The sequence below is a fragment of the Eulemur rufifrons genome, chromosome 27 (genome assembly GCF_041146395.1).
Source record: "Eulemur rufifrons isolate Redbay chromosome 27, OSU_ERuf_1, whole genome shotgun sequence".
Taxonomy (NCBI): Eukaryota; Metazoa; Chordata; class Mammalia; order Primates; family Lemuridae; genus Eulemur; species Eulemur rufifrons.
Window position 1 is genome coordinate 30,435,791 of NC_091009.1, and position 26,178 is coordinate 30,461,968.

At 45.5% G+C, this 26,178-nt stretch overlaps 1 protein-coding gene across 3 annotated transcripts in view; it reads right to left on the reverse strand.

Moving 5' to 3' along the window:
* Positions 1 to 2,794: 2,794 nt before the first annotated feature.
* PPP1R12B (protein phosphatase 1 regulatory subunit 12B) overlaps positions 2,795 to 26,178 on the reverse strand; it is a 171,581-nt gene continuing 148,197 nt past the window's right edge. For 2 of the 3 annotated variants that reach the window (XM_069459707.1, XM_069459705.1), the window contains 6 exons: positions 25,791 to 25,807; positions 22,299 to 22,443; positions 21,289 to 21,393; positions 17,579 to 17,632; positions 16,298 to 16,348; positions 2,795 to 5,097 (listed from right to left, as the gene is read on the reverse strand). In XM_069459707.1, the coding sequence (XP_069315808.1) occupies positions 5,011 to 5,097; positions 16,298 to 16,348; positions 17,579 to 17,632; positions 21,289 to 21,393; positions 22,299 to 22,443; positions 25,791 to 25,807 (459 nt within the window). In that variant the 3' untranslated portion in view covers positions 2,795 to 5,010. Of the gene's footprint in view, positions 5,098 to 10,476; positions 10,612 to 16,297; positions 16,349 to 17,578; positions 17,633 to 21,288; positions 21,394 to 22,298; positions 22,444 to 25,790; positions 25,808 to 26,178 lie in introns of those variants that run through there. The other variant, XM_069459706.1, reaches the window with a different exon arrangement.

The following is a 26,178-nucleotide window of genomic DNA, read 5'->3' on the forward strand; positions in this document are numbered from 1 at the left end:
GACTCCCCTCCGCCCAGTGCTTGCAGCCTCCGCCCTGCTCTACATCCAAAGCCCCCCACCTTCTGCCTGTTCCACCACAGCACGCGGGCCACCTCTGCTTCCAGGCCTCTGCCCTTCCCCCCACTCCCCTCACACAAGTCCTGCAGGGGTCTTGTGAGAGCGGAGTGCAGGCCTGTGTCACGTGGCTGCTGGACTCCGGGTGTGTCAACGCGCACTGCTTTGGTCTCCTCTGCAGACCGGCTTTGAAGGAAAGACCATCCTGAACAGCACCGGAGCCTCCTACTTCTAACAGCCCAGAATCTAGAGAAGGAGCTCAACGGAACTAAAGATCGAGGTTTTCACTGAGGAAAATTCTCATACTGCAGAGTTTAAGACTATGAACCCGCTAGAGCTAAGCAGAAATGCAATCAGTCTGCTGTAGGGGTGTGGAGAGCCGATGAGAAAGCTGAAGAAAGGTGGTTGGAGAAACCTGTGAAGCAGCAGCTCTATTTCCTACTAAAACAATTTGTCCAAAGGCTGCTCGCAACAAATTGCTTTCTCTCCATTTCCCCGTGAGCTCCAATTTCCACCTCTGCAGGTTTTAATATTCTTACTAACCCGTTAGGAGGGAAAGCAATTGCAACACCATTCAATTACCCTCAATATTAAACTCGCTCTCTAACAAGGATGAGAAGTCAACCCTGACATGCTGATGTTAAAACAGTTTCAATCCAGAAGAAAACAAGAATTTTTGCTTTGAAGTTAGAATTTTTGAAGCAGAAATACCAACTTTAAAGAAATGTTCTGATCTTCCTAAGAATGAAGAAATGACAGAATTTTAAGCCACAGCGCTCATCCCCAGACAGGGAAGGTGGCTTGTCCAAGGTCATGCAGCTAGTCGGGAGAAGAGCTGACCCTGGAATCCAGATGTTCTCACTCCCAGGGTCTTATCTTTTCACGCTGCCTTACGCTGCCCTCAAAGCTGCCTTACTTACTGGGTCAGAGGAACGCACGTCTCTTGAGGGTCAAAACCTGCCTTAAAAATCATCGACCAAGACTTGCAGTTCTAATTGGACCTAGATTTAGGCCACTTACGCCACCTCTGATTGACAACTGTGTGCTCAGAGTTCAGTGCAGACCGGCATAGACAATGGGGTCTGACGACCCCTGAGGAGACCTCCGAGGGAAGGACACCAGGGCTCCTGCAGTGTCACCTCACTGCTGAGCTCCAGTGGAACCAGTGGCTCATGTGGTGGGCGTGACGAGGACTTGCCCCTTCCTACTGGCTTGGCTGCTGAAGCCTTTGGGCTTTCCTTTTCGAGGTACAAAGCAGCCTGGAAGGTGACTATTTGGTGACACTTTAACGCGTTCTCTCTTCTCCAGACTTCTGCTCACCTGTGCCCACCTCATGATGAGCGCCAACACTGTCAGGGCCGCCTCCTGCACCCGTGGCCTGGACTGAAACACCAGCCTTTCTCCGAGAGGAGACGGGGTCTGTCTTGGCTAGGAGAGGCTGCGAAAGGGTCAGAAATCCGGAGACCTGACAAAGTACATGGCTCTGAGAATTCCTTCCTCCTTCGTCGCTGGTTCAACTCCACGCCCTGGTGGTGGAGAACCAGTCAGTAGCGCACACACGCTGCTGTGGGATCCACAGACTATTAAGTGGGGTTTCAGCCTCCTTGCTTCCTGAGTGGTCTAACAAGCACACATTTTGTTTGGGGCAGGAAGAATGGGTGAAGTGTTCTAACACAGAGCTCTGAAACCTCAGCAATGGCCTCAGATGGCAATAAATGCACGTAGGTTTTCTTACACATGGATAGAAAGCAGGGAAAGGCCAGAGGAGAACCAAGTACAACCTGCAATCGAATAGAAAAAGACAGGGAGGCTCTGAGGAACATCAAATGGGAATCTAGTGCACCAAGTACACCCAAGGCATGTCTGTTCCTTAGATTCTTTGGTGGCAACACCCTGAGATTAGCATAACTCCCCCAGCAGAGACGGGGGTGGGGCTGGGGGTCATCACACCCTGGAGCTATCTGGAAAAGGATGAGCAGCCCCGGAAAGACCAACAGGCAAACTTCAGCCAGAGAATCTCTGGAATAGCTGTATCATTGCTCCCCACAGTGTGGTTCAGTTTTTGAAAAATATAAACCGAGAATAGCGGGTATAAAGCTGCACCGAGAACACTCTCTTTCCCCTGCTGACGATCCACGTGAAGACTCTAGAGGGACAGACCTGAGCCCCGTACTGCGGGCCAGGCCTGCAGCGACTCATTCAGCTCCATCCAAACCAGCAGGCGAGGGCTGAGGGCTGTGGCCACTGAGGAGTGCATAGGTAGGTCACTGTCCACTCGCGCAGGGAGAGAGCGACAGGCTGACGCCAGTGCCAGAGAGAGCTGCTGGCTGCTAGACGACCTGTAACCATCACCTCGTGGGGCTCCGGCCACTATGGCTGTGAAGGAATGGTATTTTATCTCTGGGGCGAGACCAGAATTTGGAGTTTATCTAATAAAATTAATTGCATAAGAGAAAGTACCTGAAATTACACCTAGGATGGTTTATACTTTCATGAGCTCTTGGCCATAGAATCCAGTATTCCTGAGATTGGAAAGCTTATACACTTCCTGTCACAATGAAGACTTTCTGGCAAGAAAAGTCATGTTTTACCGTGAACGGGCACGTGGAGCAGCAGAGGCGTGACACCAGCCTCAGGGTCCTGACAGCCTCCCACACTTTGGAAAGGCACACACAGATCCGAGGGAACTCTCGGTAACCCCTCTACCTGGTCTGTCGAACGGAGGAGGGTCAAGACCTGAGAGGCAGGCGTGACTCCCTGGTTCCCCCATATCCAGACTGTGTCGCGAGAGTCAGTCAACGCCGACTGATTTCCCCTCCCTGGAGTGAAGCAAATGCTCGTGGTGGAAGAGACGGAACTTCTGACTCTCATTTCGAATTCCCTGAGACCTGAGCACACAACACCCCGATGATAATACAAAGTCCCCAAATAGTAGGAGCTTCTCACATGGCTGGAAATGGAGGAGAGACTTCTGTATACTCTAAAAAATGGGGTTTTGCCACGGGAGACAGATCTCCCATTCTGGAACTGGGAGCGTGGGATGTTCCAGAGGCCCACGGGGAACTGGGCTGTCACTTTCAGGACAGAAACTGACAGACAGTGGTGGTGTATGTTAGGAGAATGGACCATTCCAAACACCGAGTATCACCGGCAACCCTACAACGATGAGGATTTCAATGACCTGCACGCTCAGAATGAACCAAGGAATAAAACTTCCACAAAAAGAAAATACTACAAGTATTAATGTGGGGTCATTAAGAACTAACGGTTTGATTTTGTGCTGGATTTATAGTGCATTCTGTCCAGGGCTGGGCATGATATTTTAAAAGGCAGTTTTTGTCTAGAGGAGAAGCGACAGGCAGGAGGAGCAGGCCTGTGAGAGGGACTGAAAGGCCAAGGCGGACGGCGGCTCGGGCGGCAAGGCGAGGGGCACCAGCCATGCACCTGTCGGAAGGGCTGTCGTGTGGAAGAGCCGCAAAGCGGGGATCTGGACTCGGGGAAAAGCCACAGGCTGACTTCAGCTCCTATTAGGAAACACCCTCTGCTTATAGAGCTGCCCAACTTTCCAGTAATAAACGCACAGCCCCCAGAGGCGCCCAATCCTGGGTCAAAGCTCTGGAAGCGGGGCGCCCTGTGACACAACACTAGAAAGCTGGACCACGTGACCTCTGGCCCTCACCACTCTCAATTCCATGACTCTCATCAGTGGCTTGAAAGTACCTCCTTCCTTCACACCTCTGTTAAGCATCATTTCTAGTTAGCTTCCAGGAAAGCAAATGTCTCTCCCCTGAATCTAACCACCAGAAACAATCAAATTCACCACCATTCCTGCAACACAATGGGCTGCTGTTTTCTGTCTTCTTTGTCACCAGGTTGCACGTGTCCTCAAATACTACACTTCCATCACATGTGTCTTTCTAGCCTGCACCACTCTCTAGACCGTCCCCCAGCGATCTATCCTCACACCTCTCCTTCTTCCTTAGACTGACTTCATTTCTCATTGGGAGCAGGTGCCAGAGGGAAGAGAAGAAAACAAGGTCGGAGGGAAGCAAGGCAGATCGGGGTATTCAGAGCCCAGACGTTCTAATCCAGAAAGTCACTTTGCAGGGGGAAGGTAAGTGGGAGGGCTGGTGGTGCCGCCACTAAGGCACCAGAGTCATGATTTTCTAGTCTCCAGAATAACGATTTTCCACGATGGCCGAGGCCAGGTGCTCCGTTCCACCACCGAGCGAGGGCTGGGGCAGGGAGGAAAACACAAGACAGGAAAGGAATCAATGAAGCCAGGGCCAGCTCGGTCTTGGAGAAAGGGCCGGACGCGAGGGAGGAATAGGGATTAAGACTAGTCAGGGATGTTACTGGGTTGTTGATAGAAAAAAATAAAAATAAGTCGGTTCCTGAGAGGTGAAGATTAGAGAGCCTCAACGCAGAGTCACTGACACACTGTCACCGTCACTAATAGAAACACAGCTCCAGAGGCTGCCTGATGATTAACGCCACATCCTGCTGTTTCTCTTGGGATCGCAAACAGGATCCAGAGTGGCCGCCGCAAGACTCACCTGAATCAGAGGACACGGGGTCAGTGTAAAAGCTGAGGAGCACGGGCGTGGGTGCTTACATGTTTGAACCAAATCCAATGTGGACAAAGCAGCTGAGCAGCAGGAAGCTGGGGGGCCACGGCTGAGCCTGGTGTACTCCCCAAAGCCTTCTCCAGATGGCTCAAATGATCACAATCATGCTTCAATTAAAACTGTCATAAAACTCGGGGTGGGGGCGTGAGAGGGACAGGGCACTGAGAGTGCAGAGAAAATGTACAGTGCAGAGGTGACTGAGGAGGGTCAGAAAACAGTGTCCTTCCACCAAAACATCCACTTCTTTGGTTGGAAGGCAAGGGCTGGAAAGGAGAGGCGGGGGCAGCAAATGCTGTCCCTTCCCTCCCTCTTAGATCCGGAGCCCAGTCTATTTAGACAGTTTGCTGATGACTCTGATGAGGGCACCATTTTCATCTTTCAGCCTCTGGTTGTCAGATTTCAGTTCTGTTAACACCTGTAGGGTGACAGAGGGAAAGGTGTGTTAGAGCCTGGCGGGATCCCCTCCTCTGCCCTCCCTGGCCAGGCCAGCCCGGTGAGCAGGGCCTTCTGAGAGGGTGCATGGAACAAACTGTCACCACCCCTTCTCCCAGGGATGAAATGCCCTCGAGTCTTCCTATGCATTGAGCTGGTAATGTTAACATTTGGGGAGACCATAGCCCCTCCGTCTTTTGAACTAGCATATTGAGCAGTAATAGCTTATTATTGGCATGCAGGCCTCACATGCCACACTGTATATCCTCTCATTCTACTTTCAGTTGCTCTTGTCCTTGGACTCACCTCTAGTCTCGGGAAATTGGGGAGAGTGCCAAAGTGGGCTGGTGAGGACATAGGGAAAGAATTCAGAAAGGAGTGGGGAGGGCGTGGCCAACTGAAAGAGCTAAAGGAGGACACTGCTTCACACCCCATCACAAATCAGAAAGCAGGCTACAGGGGCAGACCCCGGCTTTCCTGCCACGTGCATGATATGATTCAAGGGTCTTCCCCTTGGTGTCTTCAGTGCACCAAAATTCTCACTGGTCATACTACACATACCCACTTTCGACCACTAAAACCCAGAAAACTCACAATTACATTCTCAGAGCTGTGAAGTACAGTGAACACCAGGCAAGTATTTAACTCTCCCCAAAGCTTCCCCATTGATCAAGGAATACAAGAGGCTTTATCAGCAGTTTTAGGGGATGGTGTCGTAATTCCAGGAAATAGATGCTTGCAGGGCAGGGAAGGGAAGAGAATGGAGTCTATCAGTTCTGCCATCTTGGATTCTTACACATACTGTTGTCCGACGTACGAAAGGAAAAATAACAGCCTCAAGTTCCAGCCTGGATATCCCAGTCTTTATTATGTGATCAGGCACTTTGACAGCTATGTTGTACATCTAAGAAAATCCTAATAGGATGTTGATAAGGGCACAGTTTATATGTGGGCCCTGTTGGCAGAGAGATTTAGGTTAGAGAGTAAGTACATCTCCACTATGAAGTCTACAGAAGTCTATACCCACGTCTGCTCAGTTCAGATGTCCTCTGATTAGTCATTTAAACCTACAGGACCCTAGTGACAGGCAGTGGCCCCAGTAAAGGATGACCTGGCATGAGGTGTTATGAGGCCTGTTTACTTCTAGCTCTGGCTCTATTAAACCACTTAGAACACCTAACTGTACCTTAAGTAATATAATCTTTGTTTCCTCAGTCTCTCAGGGAAGATGCAGGTTAAATTATGTATTAAAAATATATGTATCTGCACCACAGATACATCAAGAATTTCTATCAGGGAAACAAAAGGAAAACACTATTGAGTATCTCTAACGTGGAAGGCACAGTGCTAGAGGGTCTCACTGGTGCCTCGTGAGACCGGTACAGTTGTTATTCTTATTTCTACAAGTGAGGAAATGAATTCCATTACTAGGCCAAGGCACTCAGCTATTAAATGGTAAAGCTAACATTGAACCCATGTGTGCCTGACTCTAAAAACTTATTCTTTCATTATAGGTGGGGTGGGGTGAAGACAACACACCAAAAACTTTTGTAGCCCAGACACTGAAATTCCAGCATTGTCATTGTCATCAATGATCGCTATTACTTTAGGCAGATCACAGGATTTCTCTGCGTTTCTATTTTTTTCTTTAATCTATGTAAGAACAAGAGCCTTTTGTTACGACCGGGGGCCTGTCCATCGTCCGTGGTGAACGTATCTTACCCTTCCTCAATTAACCTCATTGCACACTTGCGGGGGGTGGGGGGGGGAAGAACAATAATCCCTGTCCTACTCCCTCACAAAGTGGGGACTCCGTGAGGCCCACGGGAGGTAACAGATGTGGAAGCATGTTGACATGCACAACGAGCTGTGCGATCCTGAGGATTTCTGCCACCGCTGTGAGTTTTCCCAAGAATGTGGGGGAGCTGGCAAATAGTCTACAAACTTTGCTAACAAGACTTTAATCCAGAAAATATATATAAAATTCAAGATCCAGGAGAACATTTAGGAGATTAAATTTTTTAGAAAGTACCAAGAGTTTCAGTGCTTTGACCCGCCTTTCCTGCCTCTAATTCAATCAAGGCAGCTCAGGCTGCCCTCCCCCTCCACGCCTCTCTCCCTGCAGCCCTGCCTACCAGAGCTGAGTGCTCAGAAACTCATTTCAGTAAGATTTTGAGAAAAAAGAAGCCCAGAGTGGCCTCATGTTTCCACTGTCCCATCTGCTCTTTACTGCCTCTTCCTGGGGCCTGCAGCCCGGGCATCCACGGGACTGAAAGCTGTATTTCCACAACAGGGCGCCATAGGCGGGAAGAAGCTATGTATGGCAATGGGTTACATTTCCCTGCTCAGCAGCTCATCAAATCAGAACTGAGCTGCCTTTTTTTTTTTTTTTTTTTTTAAATGTACAAACAACTCATGGAGCTTTGGTGATTTATTTCCACATTAAGAACACAAATCCTTGAAAAAAAAATTGGACAAGGCAATTTCACAGCTGCGGCATGCTATAACTGCCATCTTAAGGGAGTGTCAAGAAGTCTAAGAAGTGGAATGTAGAAGTCAAGGGGGGAAAAGCCTCCTAAACTTCACTCTCAAAAGAGAGGGGTAAGTGAACACTGTTACCTGATACTCACTTGAAGTTAAGGAATAATTAAATAAGAACACATGTGAAAGTACTATGTAAGTATGAGGCTTAACAAAGCTTTATCATTTTAACTCTCTGGACCTCAGCTTCTTCATTTCTAAATTTCCAGCGTAACTCAGTTTGATGCCTTGGACAAATAAAGTTAAGTACACGTGTTCTCAAATATTACTTCTTACAGGCTTCGATGAGGAATGTGTTAAAGAGGAAGAGGGTGTAGGGGTCCTGAAGCTTCAGAGACCAAGGGCAAGGCCAGCTGTAGGGTGAGAGGGACTGGGAAGGAGTCGTGCCCAAGCTGCCTTGCTTCCAACGACACGGGAAGTGAGTCCCGTTATGTTTCGTTGGCTTGCTCTCTGTACTGAGGTAAGATGATTTCTCCAGGGGACTATTAATTAACAGAAAGTGGGCAAAATCTCTTGATCACACTGCCTGTTTGGTTTAGTTAACTCATCCTTCCTCTAGGCAGGGGTCGGCGAGCTTTTCCTATAAAGGGCCAGACGGCAGATACCTCAGCGTTTGCAGGCCGAACAGTCTCTGCTGCAACTACTCAACTCTGCGGCTGCAGCACTAAACCACCCACAGACATGGTCACAGTGAACAAATGAACGTGATTCAGGTCCAATAAAACTTTATTTTTGGACACATGGAATGTGAATTCCATGTAATTTTCATGTGTCATAAAATATTATTCTTCGTTTGATTTAGTTTTTGACTATTTGTATGACTCATGGGCCATACTGGGTGATAGTTTGCTGACCCCTGCAATAGAAAGTCATGTACCAGGCAATGGCTTTCTTTACAGTGGCAGAATCTTTTGGTAGGTAAATGGCTCTCTGGAAGTAAGCCTTTGAGAGAGAAGTCAGACTGCTGAGAAAGCAGAATGCTGCTCGCTCTTCCTCCCTCGGCTGCAATGCTGGGGCCACACTGTAGTTGCTCAATAGATTCTTCTTACATTGTTTAGGCTGTATTCTTAGCAAACAGCTAAAACTCCGTGCCAACTATGCAGACAGCATTATCGTGGCCTAAAGCTTGGACTCGGGAACCCGACACATGGGGTGTGAATTTTGGTTCTACCACTTACTCTCCGAGTGATCTTGGGCAAGTTACTTAATCTGTGACTCAGTTTTTTTTCATATGTACAATGATTATTTTGGGGAATAAATGAGAAAAATCATATGAAGCATTCAGCACAGGCCTTAATAAATGGTAACTGTTATCACGGTTGTTAACTACTGAGAGCATGAGATCTAGTTTTGCCTCATATCCTTGTACTATCTTGCAACAAAGGAGGAAACTAAAAAATCCCAAAACATCTTTTGGGGGTCCCTAGTTCACCCCAAGTCAAATTTTCCAGGAATCTTGAGGCTAACTTTAAAGCATGGAGTTTGGACCTAACCAACAGCGGCTTCTTACTGCCGGGCCATAGTAGAACTTCCCTTTCAATTTTCTTTCTGCCTGTGATAGCAGGATATTAGCTCAGCCCTTACGGTAATTTGGGTGCTTCAGTTCTAGTGGATATTAGTTTCCAACTACTGACCCTGAAGGCAAAAGCAAATAGGCAGAAAAAAGAACAGGCCCTGGTCAGGGCTAATTAGATTGTTGCTGCAAATTAAAAACTCATTTCAGAGACCCCATCACACCATATTGGGATGGAAAAACAAGTTGTCTGTAAGCTCATCTTTCAGATCCACAGCCAGGGAAAGGCTCCAGTTTGCCAAAAACACATTCTGGTTCTCAGGTGAAAATAAACCCCTGCTCTCTTGCTCTCTTGCCTGGCATCTCCTTTGCAAAGCTGGTCCCATCAGGAAGGGCCTGGCTGTGTTCTGCCTTGCGGTCCACACACTTGGGGCAGGGAGAGGCTCAGCCCTAGGGGCCTGAGATTTGTAACAGGGATCAGAGGAATGCCTACCAAGGAAGAGAAGAAAGCAAAGACTACTGCAGAAGGAGGTAAAGAGTGCTTATCAAATTCTGCTCCAGGGGTGGGATAGAGAATGTGTTTGCTGGTTGTAGAGCTCGGCCAGAAGAGCTCCAGCCCGCTCCGTCCAGCAAGTTTCAGCTGTGAGGATTTATCTGTCTGTATCCAAAGGGCTGTGGTTCTCAACCGTGGCTGCACAAAAGAATCAGCAAGAGAGCTTTGAAAAAACGCTGATACCTGGGTCTCAACCCAGACCACCGATTCTCTGGGGATGGGCCCAGGCACTGGTGTAGGTTAAAGGCTCCCGGGTGTTTCTCATGTGCAGCCAGCGTCGAGAGTCCCTGCCCCAGGCCCAGAAACAGTTTGGGGCCCAGAACTAACCTCAATTGCTCCAGGGGAGCAGGTTGCACTAGGATTGCTGTTGACTGAGAAAGCTCCACCTCCATTTGGCAATGACCCCACCAATGCAATGAGTGTGCTGTGAGCACGTTCACGTGCGTGCCTGTGTGTAGCTGAGTAAGCAAATCCCTACTCGGTCTCTCGGGGAGAGAAGGTAATGTGGTGACCTTACCAAATAAGCCCCAGCCCAGGCGAGGTGTCCCCACTGTCTCCCTTGACCTAGGCTGTTATGTCCCATTCTACGGTCTCGGTCCCGGCTCCTTCCATCTGCAGATGACCACACTGTACAGGAACCTGCATGCGGAGGCTCTGATGGAGGGGATGAGCCCAGAGCGTCTGGGACCAACAAGAAGACTGAACCTGCCTGGAGTAGTAGAGGAGGGAAGTGAGGTGGAGAGGAGGGGCAAGAACTAGAGCTCCTGGGTGTCCGAGGACTCGACGGACTCCGAGAGTCTGGCCACCACTCGGGTTAGGGCCCTGTTCTCAGCCTGCAGTTGCTCGTTCATCTGCTTCAAGGTTTGAATCTGTTTTAGCTGGTGGAGGTTCTGTAGAGAGTGAGACATGAAGGGGACAGACAGACAAGACAGAGAGAGACAAGACAGACCAGAGGAGAAAAAAGTGGAACAAAGAAATCACGTGACTTTCTGTTTTTGTTTTTAGTTTGCATGCAAGAAAGGAAATGAGAAAGGCAGGGGTCATTAGAGCAAATGGGGGTGTGGTGAGGAGGGAGGGATGATAGAGAGAAGCATTAGGGAGGGGAGAGCTTGTCGGAGATTCTTGGCTAAGGCCTAAACATGCTGGAGGTCAGCCATGTGACCACCAGGGTCGCAAAAAGCACATGTGGATCGCTGCCGAGATGACAGCCCACCGTGCCCACCGTGCGGTTTGGAGCCTTCTGAAGCCCATTAACATGGTTGAGCCGCAGCCTCAGGGACCACCCTTCATCATCACTGGGACTGGAGTGAGGACTGTGTGTGTTCCTAAATCCAGCTGCTGCCACTTTCTCTCTCTCTTCCTCTCCTCTTCTCCCTATACTTGGTCCCTTACCCCCGACTTTTTTCTTTCTGGGCTCTTCTCATACCTCATTTATTTTTTATTTTTAAAAACAAAGCATGGAAAATAAAAGAGAGGTCTGTTATTTAAGCATTTTTTTTTTTTTTTTTGTATAGGGCATGTACTGTTTAGAAGGCTGAAGTGACACATACCAAAATAATGGTCCTCTAACCTGCTTTGCAGGAAGCTTCATTAACCCGCCAGTTCTCTGCAGTCCGGAGAGCTTGCTCCAGGGCCTAAGAACTGCTAACCTGCCTCTGACCTACTATATATGATTATATGCATCATGAAAGTCACAGCTAATTGTGCTCTCTTTGTCCCAGGTCATGCAGACGCTGGGAGCCGCTTACAGGTGTATCATGAACAGACTCACGCTCGGGAAATTATAGCTGTGCACAAAAGCTGGAGAAACCATAAATGTTCATCGATAATGGAATCTGGCCGGACCAATGTGCTAGTCCAGCCCTTACTACTTGTCAGTGTTGCAACGGAACAGAATAACTGGCCCACAGATATTCTTCCTAATATCCCATAAGGGACGAAAGACTTCAATAAATGGAATTATATCACAGGCCCGACTACTCTGGTACTTGTCCTTCCTAAGTGGTCATCTGCACTACTCCTGAAACCGAGGTCATCAGCTCTTTGGGAGGAGGGAAATGATTTTGTTATGGCAATGGGTTTCATAGATGAAGGTGGACAATCCCAGGGGTTGTGATGACTACAGAAAGGTGGCAAGGCATCAGACCAAAGTCTCTCATACCCACATGATGAGAAGGATAGGAATGAAAGGTTAGTGGAGCTGTAGCTGTTTGGGATGAAGCAGCAAAAAAATGAAACCATAGCATGAGGAGAAAAAAAAAAAAAAAAAACAACAGTGAAAAAGAAAAACAAGCAGAGACAAACTGCGGAATCTCTCTTTTCCCAAAGACAGAGAATGACCACCTTGGGAAAAAGGCAGGGCAGCCACGCAGTCCCACGTGGCCCCTGGAGGGTGTGAACTGGGCAATCTTCTTTGCCCACTGTAAGCATCGTGGTCACGGCGCGGACACAAGAGGGAGACCATGGTGCAGTATATGGAAAAGTTTAAAGAGACGGGCAGGGACCAAATTTAAGAACCAACGGAAAGTCCCTGGCTCTCATCCTTCTTTGGTGTTGACATTGGACCAAAGATTTCCGCATACTAATTGTCACTGTATGAAGTGGTCCTTGCCTCCTAGGGAATGATATTAAAGACATGAACTATGAAAGCGACTCAGTCTAACGTGTGAGTACAAGCAGATCAGGTGGAAGAATTTGGAAGTTATCAGCACGAGGGAGAGAGGCAGGAAACAATCTGGTGGAATGTTCTATAGGAGGCAGTACTGAAAACAAGGCATGGCAAGGAGAGGACAGGAGAGCAGGGAACAGGGCAGGAATAAGGGGCAGGGTTGGCAAGTGACATTTCCAACGTAAAATAAAAACACCAGGACCAATCTAAAAGGGGATTGGCTGTTGGGCCCGTCTCATGCAAGGACCTGGGAAAGGGAGGGAGAAGGTCTGGCAAGGAGGCTGAGGCTGAAGGGAGATGCAGCAGTAATCAGGTCTGACGTGGGCACATCCCAAGACCAAGTGCAGGCCTGCAGCAGCTCACACTGACATGCACACCTGTCAGAAGGTGGCATACAATCCTATCCCAAAATCCAGGATGTGAGCAGAGTTTCTCCCGGGGAGAATTCACAAGTACTTACCTTTCCAAGCAAAGGCCAGAAAGGCACAACCCATCTCACCACCACAGAGCCACACATACATCTGGGTTAGCCCATCTCATAGTGCCCCCATTTTACCTGGCCTTCGTACTTCGTAGAGACAGAAAAATAGGCACTGAAGTCACTTGATGTCCTGGAGCATTTAACTCTATTTTCAAGGGGTCCCTGGAGATCAGTCCCCCAAACTGGTCCCTACTGATTGCTCCAAGGAGGTTTGAGCGTCTGTATAAACTGAATATATAACAAACGTGGAGACCAACTGGCCCCAAGCTTTGCTGGCTCCCAGATTCGACAAGACGGTTATCTGGACTGTTGGCTGGCTCCTAGTACACAGAGATTTTGACAACTAATCACTCTAGATGTTGGTCACCATAAACTATAGTCTGGATGAACAACTTGAAAGCTAAATATGCATTTTACTGGATTTCTTTAGGGCCACTCACACCAATTTTATAATATTTATATCTGTGTATTTGAAGTTTTTGCCTTCAAAGAAGGAACAAGGGAAACCAACCAGTATGACTGGGGAGGCTCTTGTGCTCCCCCGCCTTAGTCCTCTCGGGGGTGCTGGGTGATTTGCAAACCTGGTATTAGGCTTTCATTTACAATGGTGTTTGGGGGCTTCAGAGCTTACAGGTGTTTCTTCTACATTGGGCTTTGTAATTGATAATGGAGAATAGTGGCAATGGACTGAATGAGTGGATTTTTTTTAACTAAAAAAAAAAAAAATCAAATCAGGCTGGGCATGGTGGCTTATGCCTATAATCCCAGCACTTTGGGAGGCCGAGGCAGGAGGATCATTTGAGGCTGCACTGAGCTATGCTGATGCCACTGCACTCCAGCCTGGGCAACAGAGTGAGACCCTGTCTCAAAAAATAAAATAAAATAAAAATAAAAGAGAAAGAAAAAAATCGATTTCAAATCAGCTATTGGTTTGGGGGCTAAATAGACATGATCTGGCTCTACTTGATAATTTAGACAATCGATTTTAGAGTTTTTGGCAAATAGCTTATGGCTGGGGAGAGCAAACACCATGTTTTAAAATGTCTGTTGAGGAAAGAAAAGAACTCATGACCTAGTTTAGGAAATCATAGCCTCATAGGAAAAGGAGTGAGAGAGAATATGTAAGCCTGTCTCAACCCATAGATAGGATCGAGAGCAACTAGAACCACTGAAGGGGCTTCCGTACTCACCAATTTAGAACTGGAACAGAAATAAAGAAGGACCTCAACTTCTCCAATTTGGACACTTTCTGAGTCTTTGTGTGTGGGCCTGCATGTGACACAGAGTTCCACGACGGGGGAATATAGGCTGGCTGAGGGCTTGTGGGTACTCACTGGAAGGTACCAGCTTTGGCCTCATTTACATTCTCCAGATCAGCCATTTCTTAATAAGCATCACTGACAGCTGCCTAACAACAGAATACAGATGGTATAACTCAGGGGGTTTAAAAAATGGAGAGGCCCCCATGCAACCAGGAGCTGTGGATATTCATTCATCAAGAACTGTTTAGCTCATCTGAGTGCCATGGCGCACACCTATAGTCCCAGCTACTCAGGAGGCTGAGGTGGGGGGATTGCTTAAGCTCAGGAGTTTGAGTCTAGCCTGGGCCACATAGTGAGACCCTGTCTCTTAAAAAAAGAAAAAAGAAAAAAGAACTGTTTAGCCCTACTAACACACTGCTCTAAGTGGAAGAGAATGTTTCTGTGTGGTTAAGTGAGATGGGAATGGGAAAACCGGAAGATGGAGAAGTTTAATGCAGTTTGGGCACACTGTTCTGTCATCTCAGGAGAATCAACTACTTATTTCTCCTTCTTGCTGCTTTGAATCAACTTGGAAGATTTAAAGTGTTTGAGATATAAGCAGGCATCGCTTGGAATTCTATGTGAGTATTATCAGTTACAGCCTTCAGATGGTGAGTAGGGAATGCAGGGGCAGGGCTTGGCATTTCTCCTTCATTCTGGAATTTTAAAGAGTAACAGGATTATGAGCACTGGATCTTGTGTGCACTATGACCTTGTCAGGTCTTAAGAAAGTTTTTATGTTTTATTTTTTTTTAAACAGAGTCTCACTCTGTTGCCCGGGCTGGAGTGCCATGGCGTCAGCCTAGCTCACAGCAACCTCAAACTCCTGGGCTCGAGCAATCCTCTTGCCTTCAGCCTCCTGAGTAGCTGGGACCACAGGCATGCACCACCATGCCTGGCTAATTTTTTTCCTATATATATTTTTAGCTGTCCAGATCACCTCTCTCTATTCCCAGTAGAGACGGGGTCTTGCTCTTGCTCAGGCTGGTCTTGAACTCCTGACCTCAAGTGATCCTCCTGCCTCGGCCTCCCAGAGTGCTTCCCAGAGGATTACAGGCATGAGCCACTGCACCCGGCCCAAAAAGTTTTTTTTTTCCCAGTAAATAACCAACCTGTTTAGGCCAATGGAACAATAAATGTCTCTCCCAAAGTGCCCCAAGTACACATTAGGGTAGCTTGCTCACAGAAAGACACGTGGGGATCTGCCTAATACTGTCCCAGGGCTTCTGTTTCCCAGCTAAAGAAACCCATGTTTCAGCAGATGAATGCCTGGCATCATATGTCCAGTAAAGTAAGATCCTTGAAAAAAGAAGAAAAAGCTGAGCAAGTGCAAAGTGACTGTGGGCACAGACGCCCCCAAATCGTATCCAGGTGGCTACCCTGACCAGCTCTGTATGTCCCCCTTGCACAGCAGCAACTGACTCCTGTGGACAGCCAGCCAGTTCTCAGCACTCCAGACTGCTCAGGATGGCAGCTGTCCTCTAAAGTGGCTAATGGAGGTGATGGTCACTGCAGGTCATGGTGAGGGCAGAGAGGAGAGCAGTCGGCTGTGAAGTGTATCTTACTCTGGGGGAAGAGTGCCAAGCATGCCTGAACATTTCAGGGGAAACGGACTGGGGCAGGATACCAAATGTGAATAAACTTTGATTCTACTGCAGAATGACCTAATCTGTCTGAGTTCCTCCCAGCTCAGGGCTGGGCAGGGAGGAGTGGCAGGGAGGAAGCCTCTGGCCATGCTCAGGCTTCTCCAGGCAGCTAATGGGAGGCTCCGCAGAGCTGGACAACTTGTTCCAGCCTCCCCATCCAGCCTCTGGAGGGTGAAGACATTGTTTAAGAAACCTTAAAAGTTCAACTCAGGTCTGCCTGCACCCTGACAAGATCTCCCCTTAAACCAAAGACAGCATTTGTTCCCAGAAGGCCTCTGAGGTGGCTACAGTGGACATTGTGTGCACCGTGAGAGCCTGAGATGGCCGGGGAGAGGTGCTCACCTCTTCCTCACCATCACTGCTTCTTGCGGTTGTTGAGTTTGTAGTGAAATTTGGAGGGGAAACACCTACGCTCAAACGTCCAGTCTCGGTCGGCATTCAGAGAACAAGCACACAGAGAGAAAGAAAATCTCTTCCTACCTTCATCTCTTCCTCCATTTCTGACATTTTCCGCTCCAAGGCTCGCCTCTCCTGTTTAGGAACAGTGAGACTGTTGAATATCTAAAGAATTCAGAAGGGAGTCAACATGCTGCCTCCTCGCTGCTACAGGACCAGCAGCTTCAGGGTCAAAGGGTTTGTCTACAGACTCAGGCAAACATTACTGGGGAGATTTGAGCATTATCTGACCCACACTTGTGGATGGAGCTACTTCATTGATACAAATCACATTACCTAAATCTCCTATCAGAAAATTAGAAGATATATGGAGAAGCAACTTGCTAATACACAAAGAACCAGGGTATTTCGAGTTATTTTGTGCAAGTTGAAGAGTTCATGGAATTCCAAATGACTGTGAGTGACTAGGGCCTTTGCTCTCCATTATCAAAAAGACATCATTATCTTCAATAATGCTCCTCCTAAATTCCTAGGGAGCTTCTGTTCTAATGGTGGGGAGCAGATGGTAAGGAGGTACACATCGAGATACCAAGGGGGTTTGGTTACAGGCCAAAGGAATAAAACATAATAAAACTTAGTTGCTTTCCAAATTAAATGGACAACAACAGGAGAGGTGGTAACATACTATATCCCTAGGGTCAAATCAAAGCTAGGGTTCATCAATAAATTTAATTGAATTTTCCCAATCTAAGAATGTAAAATCCCAGGATAATATTCTGCATGTAGTTCGGAAGAGGTCAGCAATTGAACCAGAAATCTTCCCCACAGGCAAAGGAGTGAGTGAAAATCTGTGTTGGCTCATGTTTCAAGTCATGAGACCTAAATCAATGGCAGAGGGTCCTGCTAAAAGCCTCCTTTTTTTTTTTTTTTTTTTTTTTTAACTTTTGTTATTTTTTTGACTATATTTACATCTCACAGAATGAAAGCCTCCTTTCTGTTCAAGGTGATGGGAAGGGTAAGGAGCCCCTGCACCTGAATTTGGCTGTGAGTGATGATTTACAGTAAACCAAAATATGTCACGGGTGCGTGCCTACAGGCACAACAGCGTGTAAGATGACCTTCCAAGGACCTTCCCACCCTAGGACTGGAGTATGTGGAAAGTACTGACCATCTGAGGAAGCCAAGAGGACTAGCAATCAAATTACTGCTCAAAGTCAGATGAAAAGAATTTAGCATCGAGCTGGGAATGGAATGTGGCAGAACTCCTGCCTTCTTAAGACGAACTTTTTCCACTGGCACGAACAACAAAGTTAGAGAAAGTCAGAAAGAACAGATGAGACAGGGGAAAAAGAGATATGCTCATACCCGTTTCTCCATCTCCAGCATCGACGATCGGTCAGAGGTCTTCTCTTGTTTCTGCTGGTGCAAATGCAAGGAAAACAGTTGTTACTTAAGTGGTCTCAGGCCAAGTAGAAAGCCTAGTCTAGGGCAGCCGCACCATGGGACATCCAGAAGTAGACGGTGGGGCTCTGGGCTTCCACTATGGCAGGGGCCCAGCACACAGATTCTGAGCGACCTCTAAGCCTAACATCGCTGCCTCTCTGAAGTTTGCAGGATTCCCAGGGGGAAGGGGAAGGCAGTAGTAGTGTTCCCTGAAATTTAACGTACAAGTACAAAGACATCACTCACAACTCTCTAAATACATACTCTCTTTCTAGGTCTTCGATACCAACTACACTCTTGTATCTCACCATCCCTCTCCCCTCTTCTTTCTATGAGTAATATCACAAACTCGAGAGGAGTTTGTGGCTTTTTTGAAAGACTGGGGAGGCCAGGCGTGGTGGCTCATGGCTGTAATCCTAGCACTTTGAAGGGCTGAGGTGGCAGGATGGCTTGAGGCCAGGAGTTTGAGACCAGCCTGAGCAACATAGTGAGACCTTCATCTCTACAAAAGATAAAACAGAACAAAAAATTAACTGGGCATGGTGGTGCACACCTGTAGTCCCAGATACTTGGGAGCTGGAGGTAAGAGAATCACTTGAGCCCAGGAGTTTGAGGTTGCAGTGAGCTATGATCACACCATTGAATTCTACCCAGGCAACAGAATAAGACTCTGGCTCAAAAAAAAAAAACAAAAAACCTTGCCCCTATTCTTTCTTTTTTTGAGGAACTGATGCCAATTTTTCTTTTAGAGCAGTGGTTTTCACACGTGGGTGGGCTTCCAGGGGTTCCTAGGAACCCATTCATGGCATCTACCTTGCTTTGAACAGAGCAATATCACTTTCATCTGTTTTATTAATATATACTGGGCTTCCAGATAAGGTAATATTTTATTTGAGTAAAAGATTTAGAATGTTTATTTTAGATCATCTTTGACTTTCAATTTAAATTTTGCAGAGGGTCTAAAAGGATTTAGTCATCATAGCTAAAACGTAGAATAACCTCAGGTGACGACCTTGCCTTAAATAGAGGAATAGAAATGAAATCTTAAACACCCTTCTGGCCTTAACATTACAGAATGGAACAGAATCTTTTATATTCGGTACATAGTTAATAAATACAGGTGATCATTATTTTTATTTTGCTTAGTGCCATGCACATACAACATTTAATTTATGCTGGTCTTCTTGCAGAGGTTTCTTTTTTCCAAAAAATTAAGGAACAGCCAGAACTAACAGTTAAACTAAGAATTCTGGCTCCCGTCCTGGGCCTTCACCTTCTGTTGTGAAGGTCATGGCTGTTGCCTTACGCCGCATCTACTGCGGAACAGAAGGAAAAGAGAAAATGCAGAAACAGATCCTGTAGCTTGTTCACGTCCTCATAAGCCTCTCTTCCCTGGGCCTGAGGAGTGTAGAAGCTGGGAGGCCTTCACTGTTTTCAAGGTTCACATACACAAAGAACTAGTTTTTTGTTTGTTTTGTTTTAAATTTTGACCCCCTTAGAGTTCAGGTGGATCTTTTATGTGAAAACATTGTGTGTGTTCACGTAGTAACTGTCTCCATGCAAACGAGTGAGGCCTGCAAGCCCTCCCTCTACCGTCTGCCAAACAACTCCATTTTTGGTAAATAGCAGAGCCTTGGTTTGTAGCACTACCATTTATTCTGAATTTCAGTAACTTGTATTTGGCAAAACTAAGGATTTAATATCTTCTGACACGCCCAGCAAAGCAGCTGGCGGGAGAGTATTTTCCCTCGCAACTGGAAAGGCTGATTTTATTTTCAAAGCCCTGGTGCAAGGCAGTGTCAGCAGCCTGTCAGACTGCTCACCGCTACGAGGCTCCGGCTGGTGGAAAAGCTAAGGACCCCTCAAGGTCAAGACATAGGCTGTCGGAAGCTGCTGCCGAGGAGAATGGGGAGCAGGGGAGCAGTGTTCCTCCTGCAGTTCCTCATGGGACTGCCCCTAGTAATGACTGATGTGAACCAGCTTAAGATCTGTGTTTATTAACCACTGCTAATATGTGGGACTGTTCAGATGAAAATTAGACCCAGACGTCTTCTGAGAGTCTACCATGAACACGGCATTGTTTGCATGGCTCAGCAATGTGGAGGTGAAGAGAGACCACAAGGTTGATTGAGTCCATCTCCTGCCTTACGGCAGGGTTATAACTGTGTATTTTTAAATTTTGTAATAGGTTTAGAGACCTACTTTTCTCGTTCCACAAAATCACTTTAAGCCTAGTTATTATCTATCTGTGCTGCAGAAGGTCTCAGAAATTCCCAGTAAGGGCCATGTTTGGCTACTACAGGCAGAGGGGGTGCCTCTTCCAAACCGACAGGCAGCTCACAGGACAGGCCACCTACTTCGTGCCTGGTCAGGCACTTCTCTGCACAGTGCAGGTGTCTCAGCCGTCGTTCTGGGGTCCTGTGCAGTTCTGTGCTGCCGTCTTCCCAGTGTCGGCATCGCTTTGCCCAGCCCATTCTCAGGGAGTTGCAAGGGGACGTTTAGAGGGTCCTCAACCCCTTCTGCCCCCCGTGACTACAGTCCCATGTGTTCGGGACTGTACGACCCTTAGCATTTTAGTCTCTGCTTTTGGATTGTATTATGTTGCCCGAATAATTAGCCACCTCTGGTTTTCATTTCATGCCTTCCTGGTAAAGAAACGTTTTTACTTCTGTTCAGCTTTTGAAATTCTTAGTCCCCAGGCGTTCTGGGAGGGCAGCAACTCGACAGGTTTCCTATTAACTCAGCAATAACCCAAGACAGCACTTGCTTCGGCTTTCAGCGGCAGGGTTTGTTTCACTGGTGATGAGGTTATTACCTCCAGCACCCTCTAAAGTAGCAGTCCCCAGCCTCTTTGGCAGCAGGGACTGGTTTCATGGAGGACAATTTTTTCATGGATAAGGGTGGGGTGGGGTGGGGAGGGGGAGGTGGAGCTCAGGCAGTGATGTGCAGCCTGGCTAACAGGCCATGGCCTGCTATGGGGTTGGGGACCACAGCTCTAAAGCATCACCTAATTAAATCAGCCCTACCAATAAGAGGAAATGGTTGATCTGGTCTTTCTGCCACTAATGTTCCTTTTTTCTAGGTCAAAAGAGAGTCGTGGCTTGGGGAGACAACACATGCTACAGATGTTTGCTTTGGGACTCAATCCTATGTTCTGGCACCACATCTTTGCCCTTGATTTGTTATATGACCTAAGCAAAGCACTTATTTCTTTAGGCCTGATTTGCTGCCTCTTTCACTAGGTTTAATAGCGTCTTGCTTATTCCCCTCCAAGAGGTGATGTATAGACAAACTGAACCGAACCATGATGAACAGGACAAGAGAAACCGTCTAGCTAGCCTTGTGGCACTGGTTTATACTTTTCTACTAAACAGTAAGTAGATGATGACCTAGAATATTAATTAGTAGCATTCAGACCATCAAGAGTTGTTCAATGAATTATCAGTTTTCAATTTTAAGTTAAACACTGATGGAACCTGAAGATCAAATTAAAATCTAAGAGGCTTCTATCTCGCTGCCTCGGAGCAGGCCTGATCTTGACTCTTACTTCTCGCCCCTTAGATCCCCAAGTCCAGTTGGCCTCCTCACATCAACCCCTGGCTTGCATCTTTCTTCTTCTACTTCCCCCTTACCTGGGCCATCTTCTCAAGCTTGGCTTTTATGTCTGCTAGCTCTAGTTGGGCCTCTTGAAGTTTTGTTTTCAGTTTTTGGTTTTCGGTCAGGGCACTCTCGTAGAGCTGGGGGAAGGAAAAAAGAGAATCCGGTCACCCACTAGGTGCGGCTTCCAGAATGAGAATGTGTCGCAGACAGAAAAGATGAAGGAAGTCCAGGGAGCAGAGCACATTCAGCCAACTGGTCTATTGCTTCTTGAAAGTGATGAACACAAAGAGAATGATGTTGCTTCAGCTTCATTACTGTTACTCTCTGGGGGAAAAACAGGCATTCTATTTTCTCCTACTTGCATTGTTTAAAAGTGTGCCTCCCCATACAAAAGAGAATTTTTTTTTTTTTTTTTGGAACCCGGCTAGTGTGTATATTGATTTTAGTCAAGTCCTGCTTAACAAAACATTAACAAAACAAATATTTTCTTAACAAAAACATTTTTTCCTGGTATCTCAAGCACCTGAAGGGGAAGGTTTTCAAATCTGGTCCTGGAACTAGGTACTCTTCTACAAGAACCAAAGGGAATGAACTATAAAGTGATTTAAACCCTCTCTAAACTCAGATGATGATTTTTTTTTTTTTAAACTAACACCAAGTAGTATTTAGTTGACAGTCACAGGACCTTATTAGAAGCACATATTTGTTAAAAATAACAGTCTACCAAATGATTCTCAGAAGCTCAGACACACCGCATTAGATTTTTTACCTTTTTTATAATGCTTAATTTCTTACTTTTTCCTACACCTCTAAATATTTGATTCTACCCATATATTTACTGCACCAAAAACAATATATGAAGGGGTCTCTATTCAGCCGGTTGAAGGGGTGAAGCACACCCAGAAACCTGCAATCAATTAGTTGTTACTTAAGCATCTTTTCTTCTGCTTACTCAGAACTACACTGATTTTTGTACACTGAGGGAAAAGGCTGAGAGGTTTACATGTCACCCAAGAATAGGAAAATTTTAAAAAGACCCTACTTTTTTATAATCCCTGTTGCTGTCCTCTTCCACACGGCTGGTCAGGGTGGCTAGACGGGCCTCCCGGGCCTCCCGACGGGCTCTCGCTGAAGCCCGGTCACCGTAAGAATCGCTGGTTGTAGGGTTACTACCTGCAGATTCCAACCTGTGGAGACAGTATTAAAGGTAAAAATTGGTTTCAGAACAAAGTAGTAGGGGGAAGATAATGCTTAAGGGTAGTTTGCGCCTTTTCTAAGAAGTATTTGAGAGCCCTGGACAGAAACAATGCACAACATTCCTTCCCTGAATCTTGCTGCCAGCATTCCCAGACCTGGGGCTAAACTGCATGAGCTTGGAGAGGGAGGCAGGCCGGCATTTGCCAAGAATGAAGCTTTACTTGAAAAATTGGTGGTTTGGACCCAACCGCTGACTTAAATCTTAGAGCTTTTCAAATTAGTTTAGGGTTGAAAAGCTTCCCTCAAGAATATGCTTTTAAAAGTAAAAGTTTCTTGGATTTCAATGGCTCTTGGAAAATGATTACAATGAACTGTCAATGAATCAGAAACATATGGCCTTGGAGATCTGAGCCTGAGGTTGAATGGAGTGGAATGGCCACTAGGACATGGCACGTACGCCTTTTAAGTGTACTACCCGTTTGCTGGAACCCCAGATATTTCGGGGGGACCAACACAGTGCCCAAACAGCTAGTTTTCTACCCTCTTATCTAGATCCCATGTCAAGACTGCTGTGCCTGTGATCAGAATTTCTACGTCTTCTAGCAATAGAGCTCTTAGAGTGGATGGTGTTTTATTTCCAGTATTGGTAAGTTCGTTAGGGGAAGGGTCTCTCAGCGGCTTGCCTGTTTGTGTACAAGTATCACCCGAGTCCTTAACGCTGGTTGTATTTTTCTCAGACTTTGCTCTTTCCAAACTAAGATGTGGCACGTGTGAAACTGCTCAGTACAAACCAGCCCTGCAGAGCTCTACCTCCTGAACTGGGATGAAAAGTCACAGCTGTGTGACTTGCATTTGATGTCCCCGTCCTGTGGTAGTTATTGCCACAGCTGGGGGTGGGGGAGCTAAGTACTAGATGAGGTAGAGGAGCAATAGGAGTGACACAGAGAAGGGCCAGGCAAAGTAAACAGCTCCCAGTGACACTATTGGCCACTTTTCAAAGAGAGTCCCACATTGAGAGTCCTACATTCTTCACAACATTTTTTTCTTTCTTTTTTTTTTTTTGGTCTCTTTATTGACTTTCCCAATTACACAAGCAATATACGCTTGTAGAAAGAGTTAATACTGAAGCGTCTAAAGTAGAAAGTGAAAGTCACCCCGTAATTCTCCTAAGAAATAATCCCTATTAGCGGTTTAGTTCATATCCTTGCAGAGCATGTCAATGTTAAAATACATAAATCTATAAATAAAGTCATAACACACAGTGCTGTCAAACTCCTCCTCCTCCCCCCTGTACTTATCACTATGATTGTGGGCATCTTCCCATGTAAGTAAAAATAAATTTGCCTCAAAAAAAAAAAAAAAAAAAAACACACAAAACTGCATAACCTTCCATTTCATGCTTGTATGATTATATAACTAATCTTCTATTCATATTTATATTTTTTTTCGTGTTTTTTAGCTACTATAAACAATGCTACGATGAGCAGATGTCTATAAATCTCAGTGCCTTTGTCCAATTAGTTTCTTAGGATAAATCTTAGAAGTGTAACTGTTTGGTCAAGGCTAAATATATTTTAAATGTTTATATACATATTGCCATATTGCCCTCCAGAGAGGTTTAATCCTTTCCAATCCAATAGGAGAAATATAATCTCATTGTCATTAATTTTAATATTTTTTAAATAATTAGGGAGGTTCACTATCTTTGGTTATTTACCTTTGTTTCTGAACTGCCTATTCACAGCCTTCCTTCAGTGCGGTCACCATCTTTTTCTTTCTATACTGGAAGAGCCTCCTACATAGGAGGGCTTTTAAAACTGTTTAACATAGGCTGCAAATATTTTTCTCATTTCACTTTTTGTCTCTTGTTTATGGTGTCTTTTACAAGCAGAGATTTTAAATTTTATATAATTAAATTTGATAAGTTTTACCTTTATGCTATCACTCTTGGAATGGTCTTTCTTATATAAAGATTATAAAATCTTCTCGTCTACTAACTTTAATGGAAAACCCTTTTCCTTAAAAGTTGTAATCTATCTGAAATTGGTTTTTGCTTCCATTTATTTTTGGTTTGGCTTGAGGGTAAGATATACTTTCCCAAATAGATAATCAGTTGTTCTAATGATCACTTACTGAGTAATTTCTTCGCCACGGAGATGAAAAGTCACCTTATACACATGACACTGTGAGGGCTAGGGATTGTGTTACGTAGATCTGTTTATCCTTGAACTAGTGCTTCACTGTTTTAATCACTACAGCTTTATAGCATATTTTGAAGTCTGTGGGGAAAATTTCCTTTCATAAATGGCCATTATAGTATAACAGCGTTCACAAAATATTAACTATAGAAAAATACCACTTTCTACCAATTTTGCAAAACTAAGTCATTTTCTGCTAAGTTAGATGTAAATTATTTGTCCTCCAGCTGGTACCTGGTGAGAGGGCAACCAGAAGAATACATGTAAAATTTAAAATATATTAATAAGGTAGAACCAGCTCAATTACCAAACAAGTTAGGAGGAACTTATCTGCCCTATGCTATCCCATAACTATATCTTCCCCCAATCTCTTAATTTTCCATCGGAGGAACAGTGGAAAAAGAAAGATTCAAACTTTTGGCTCTATAGTCTCTGTTATTTTTTATTTATTTTCCTCTTCAGGAAGATCAGTTTTGTACCCTTAGATAATAGGTGAGAAATTACAGAGGGTCATCCCTCAAACTCCAACAATCTTCCTTAATTTTTTAGCAATTGTGAAAACAGGTCTTTAGTTCATTCAACAAACTATTATTGATCACCATCTAGATATAGGCGTTGGATGCACTATTACATGGCAGAATCTAACCTCAATCTCAATTCAGGCTTTAACGCTGCATGAAGCCTTCCCTGAACCACCAGATTAGTTTGATTGCTCCACTCTGTGCTCACCACACCTGTCCATACTTCTAATTGGCACTTACTACATTCCATTGGCATGATCTGTCCTCTAGTGGCTTGTAAACTAATTGAAGTTAAGAATAGTGTCTTATTCATGTTGTTTCCCTAGTACTTAGCGTGGTGCCTGGTACACTGGCGCTTTTAAAAAATTAATCTAGTGGAAGTATACAAGATAGACTGGAAAGAGGAATCATTTGGAGGCAGGAAGCTGAGTTGAAAAGCTGTTCCATTACTTTGGGCAGGAGATAATAAAAGTCTGAATTATTGTGGTGGCTGTAGAAATGAAAAGTAAGGAAAGGATGTGAGAAACATTACTAAACTATTATATAAAGTTAAATTTAATTAGACATGCATTCACTCATAAGTATTAAGCATGCATATAAAACAGGTAGAGTTCTTACCTAGAAAGTCTTTCATGCTAGAGAAAGGAGACAAAAAACAAAAACAAAAACAAAAAAAGAAAAAGAAAACAGCATTAGCAAGGGACTGATTTTTATTATTTCCATTTATAAATGCACTTTTCAAATCAAATGTCTGAAATTCACAGCTGGAGATAGAGGTGCCATTTAAGAAAAGCAATTCAGCTGCACAAAAGGCTTCCTTAGCTCTTGCTCGCACTTCTTTGTGTTCCATGACTCACTAGATTTAAGGTTTTGGGATAGCATATTTTTAAACTGAAGTCAGCAAAATGTAAAATGATTAAAAACTGCCCTCCCCACACCCAACTAGCCAGCCAAGCTTGCGTTCTAGGAGTGACTATCTTCGACTTTCTGTGTGGCATTTAGACTC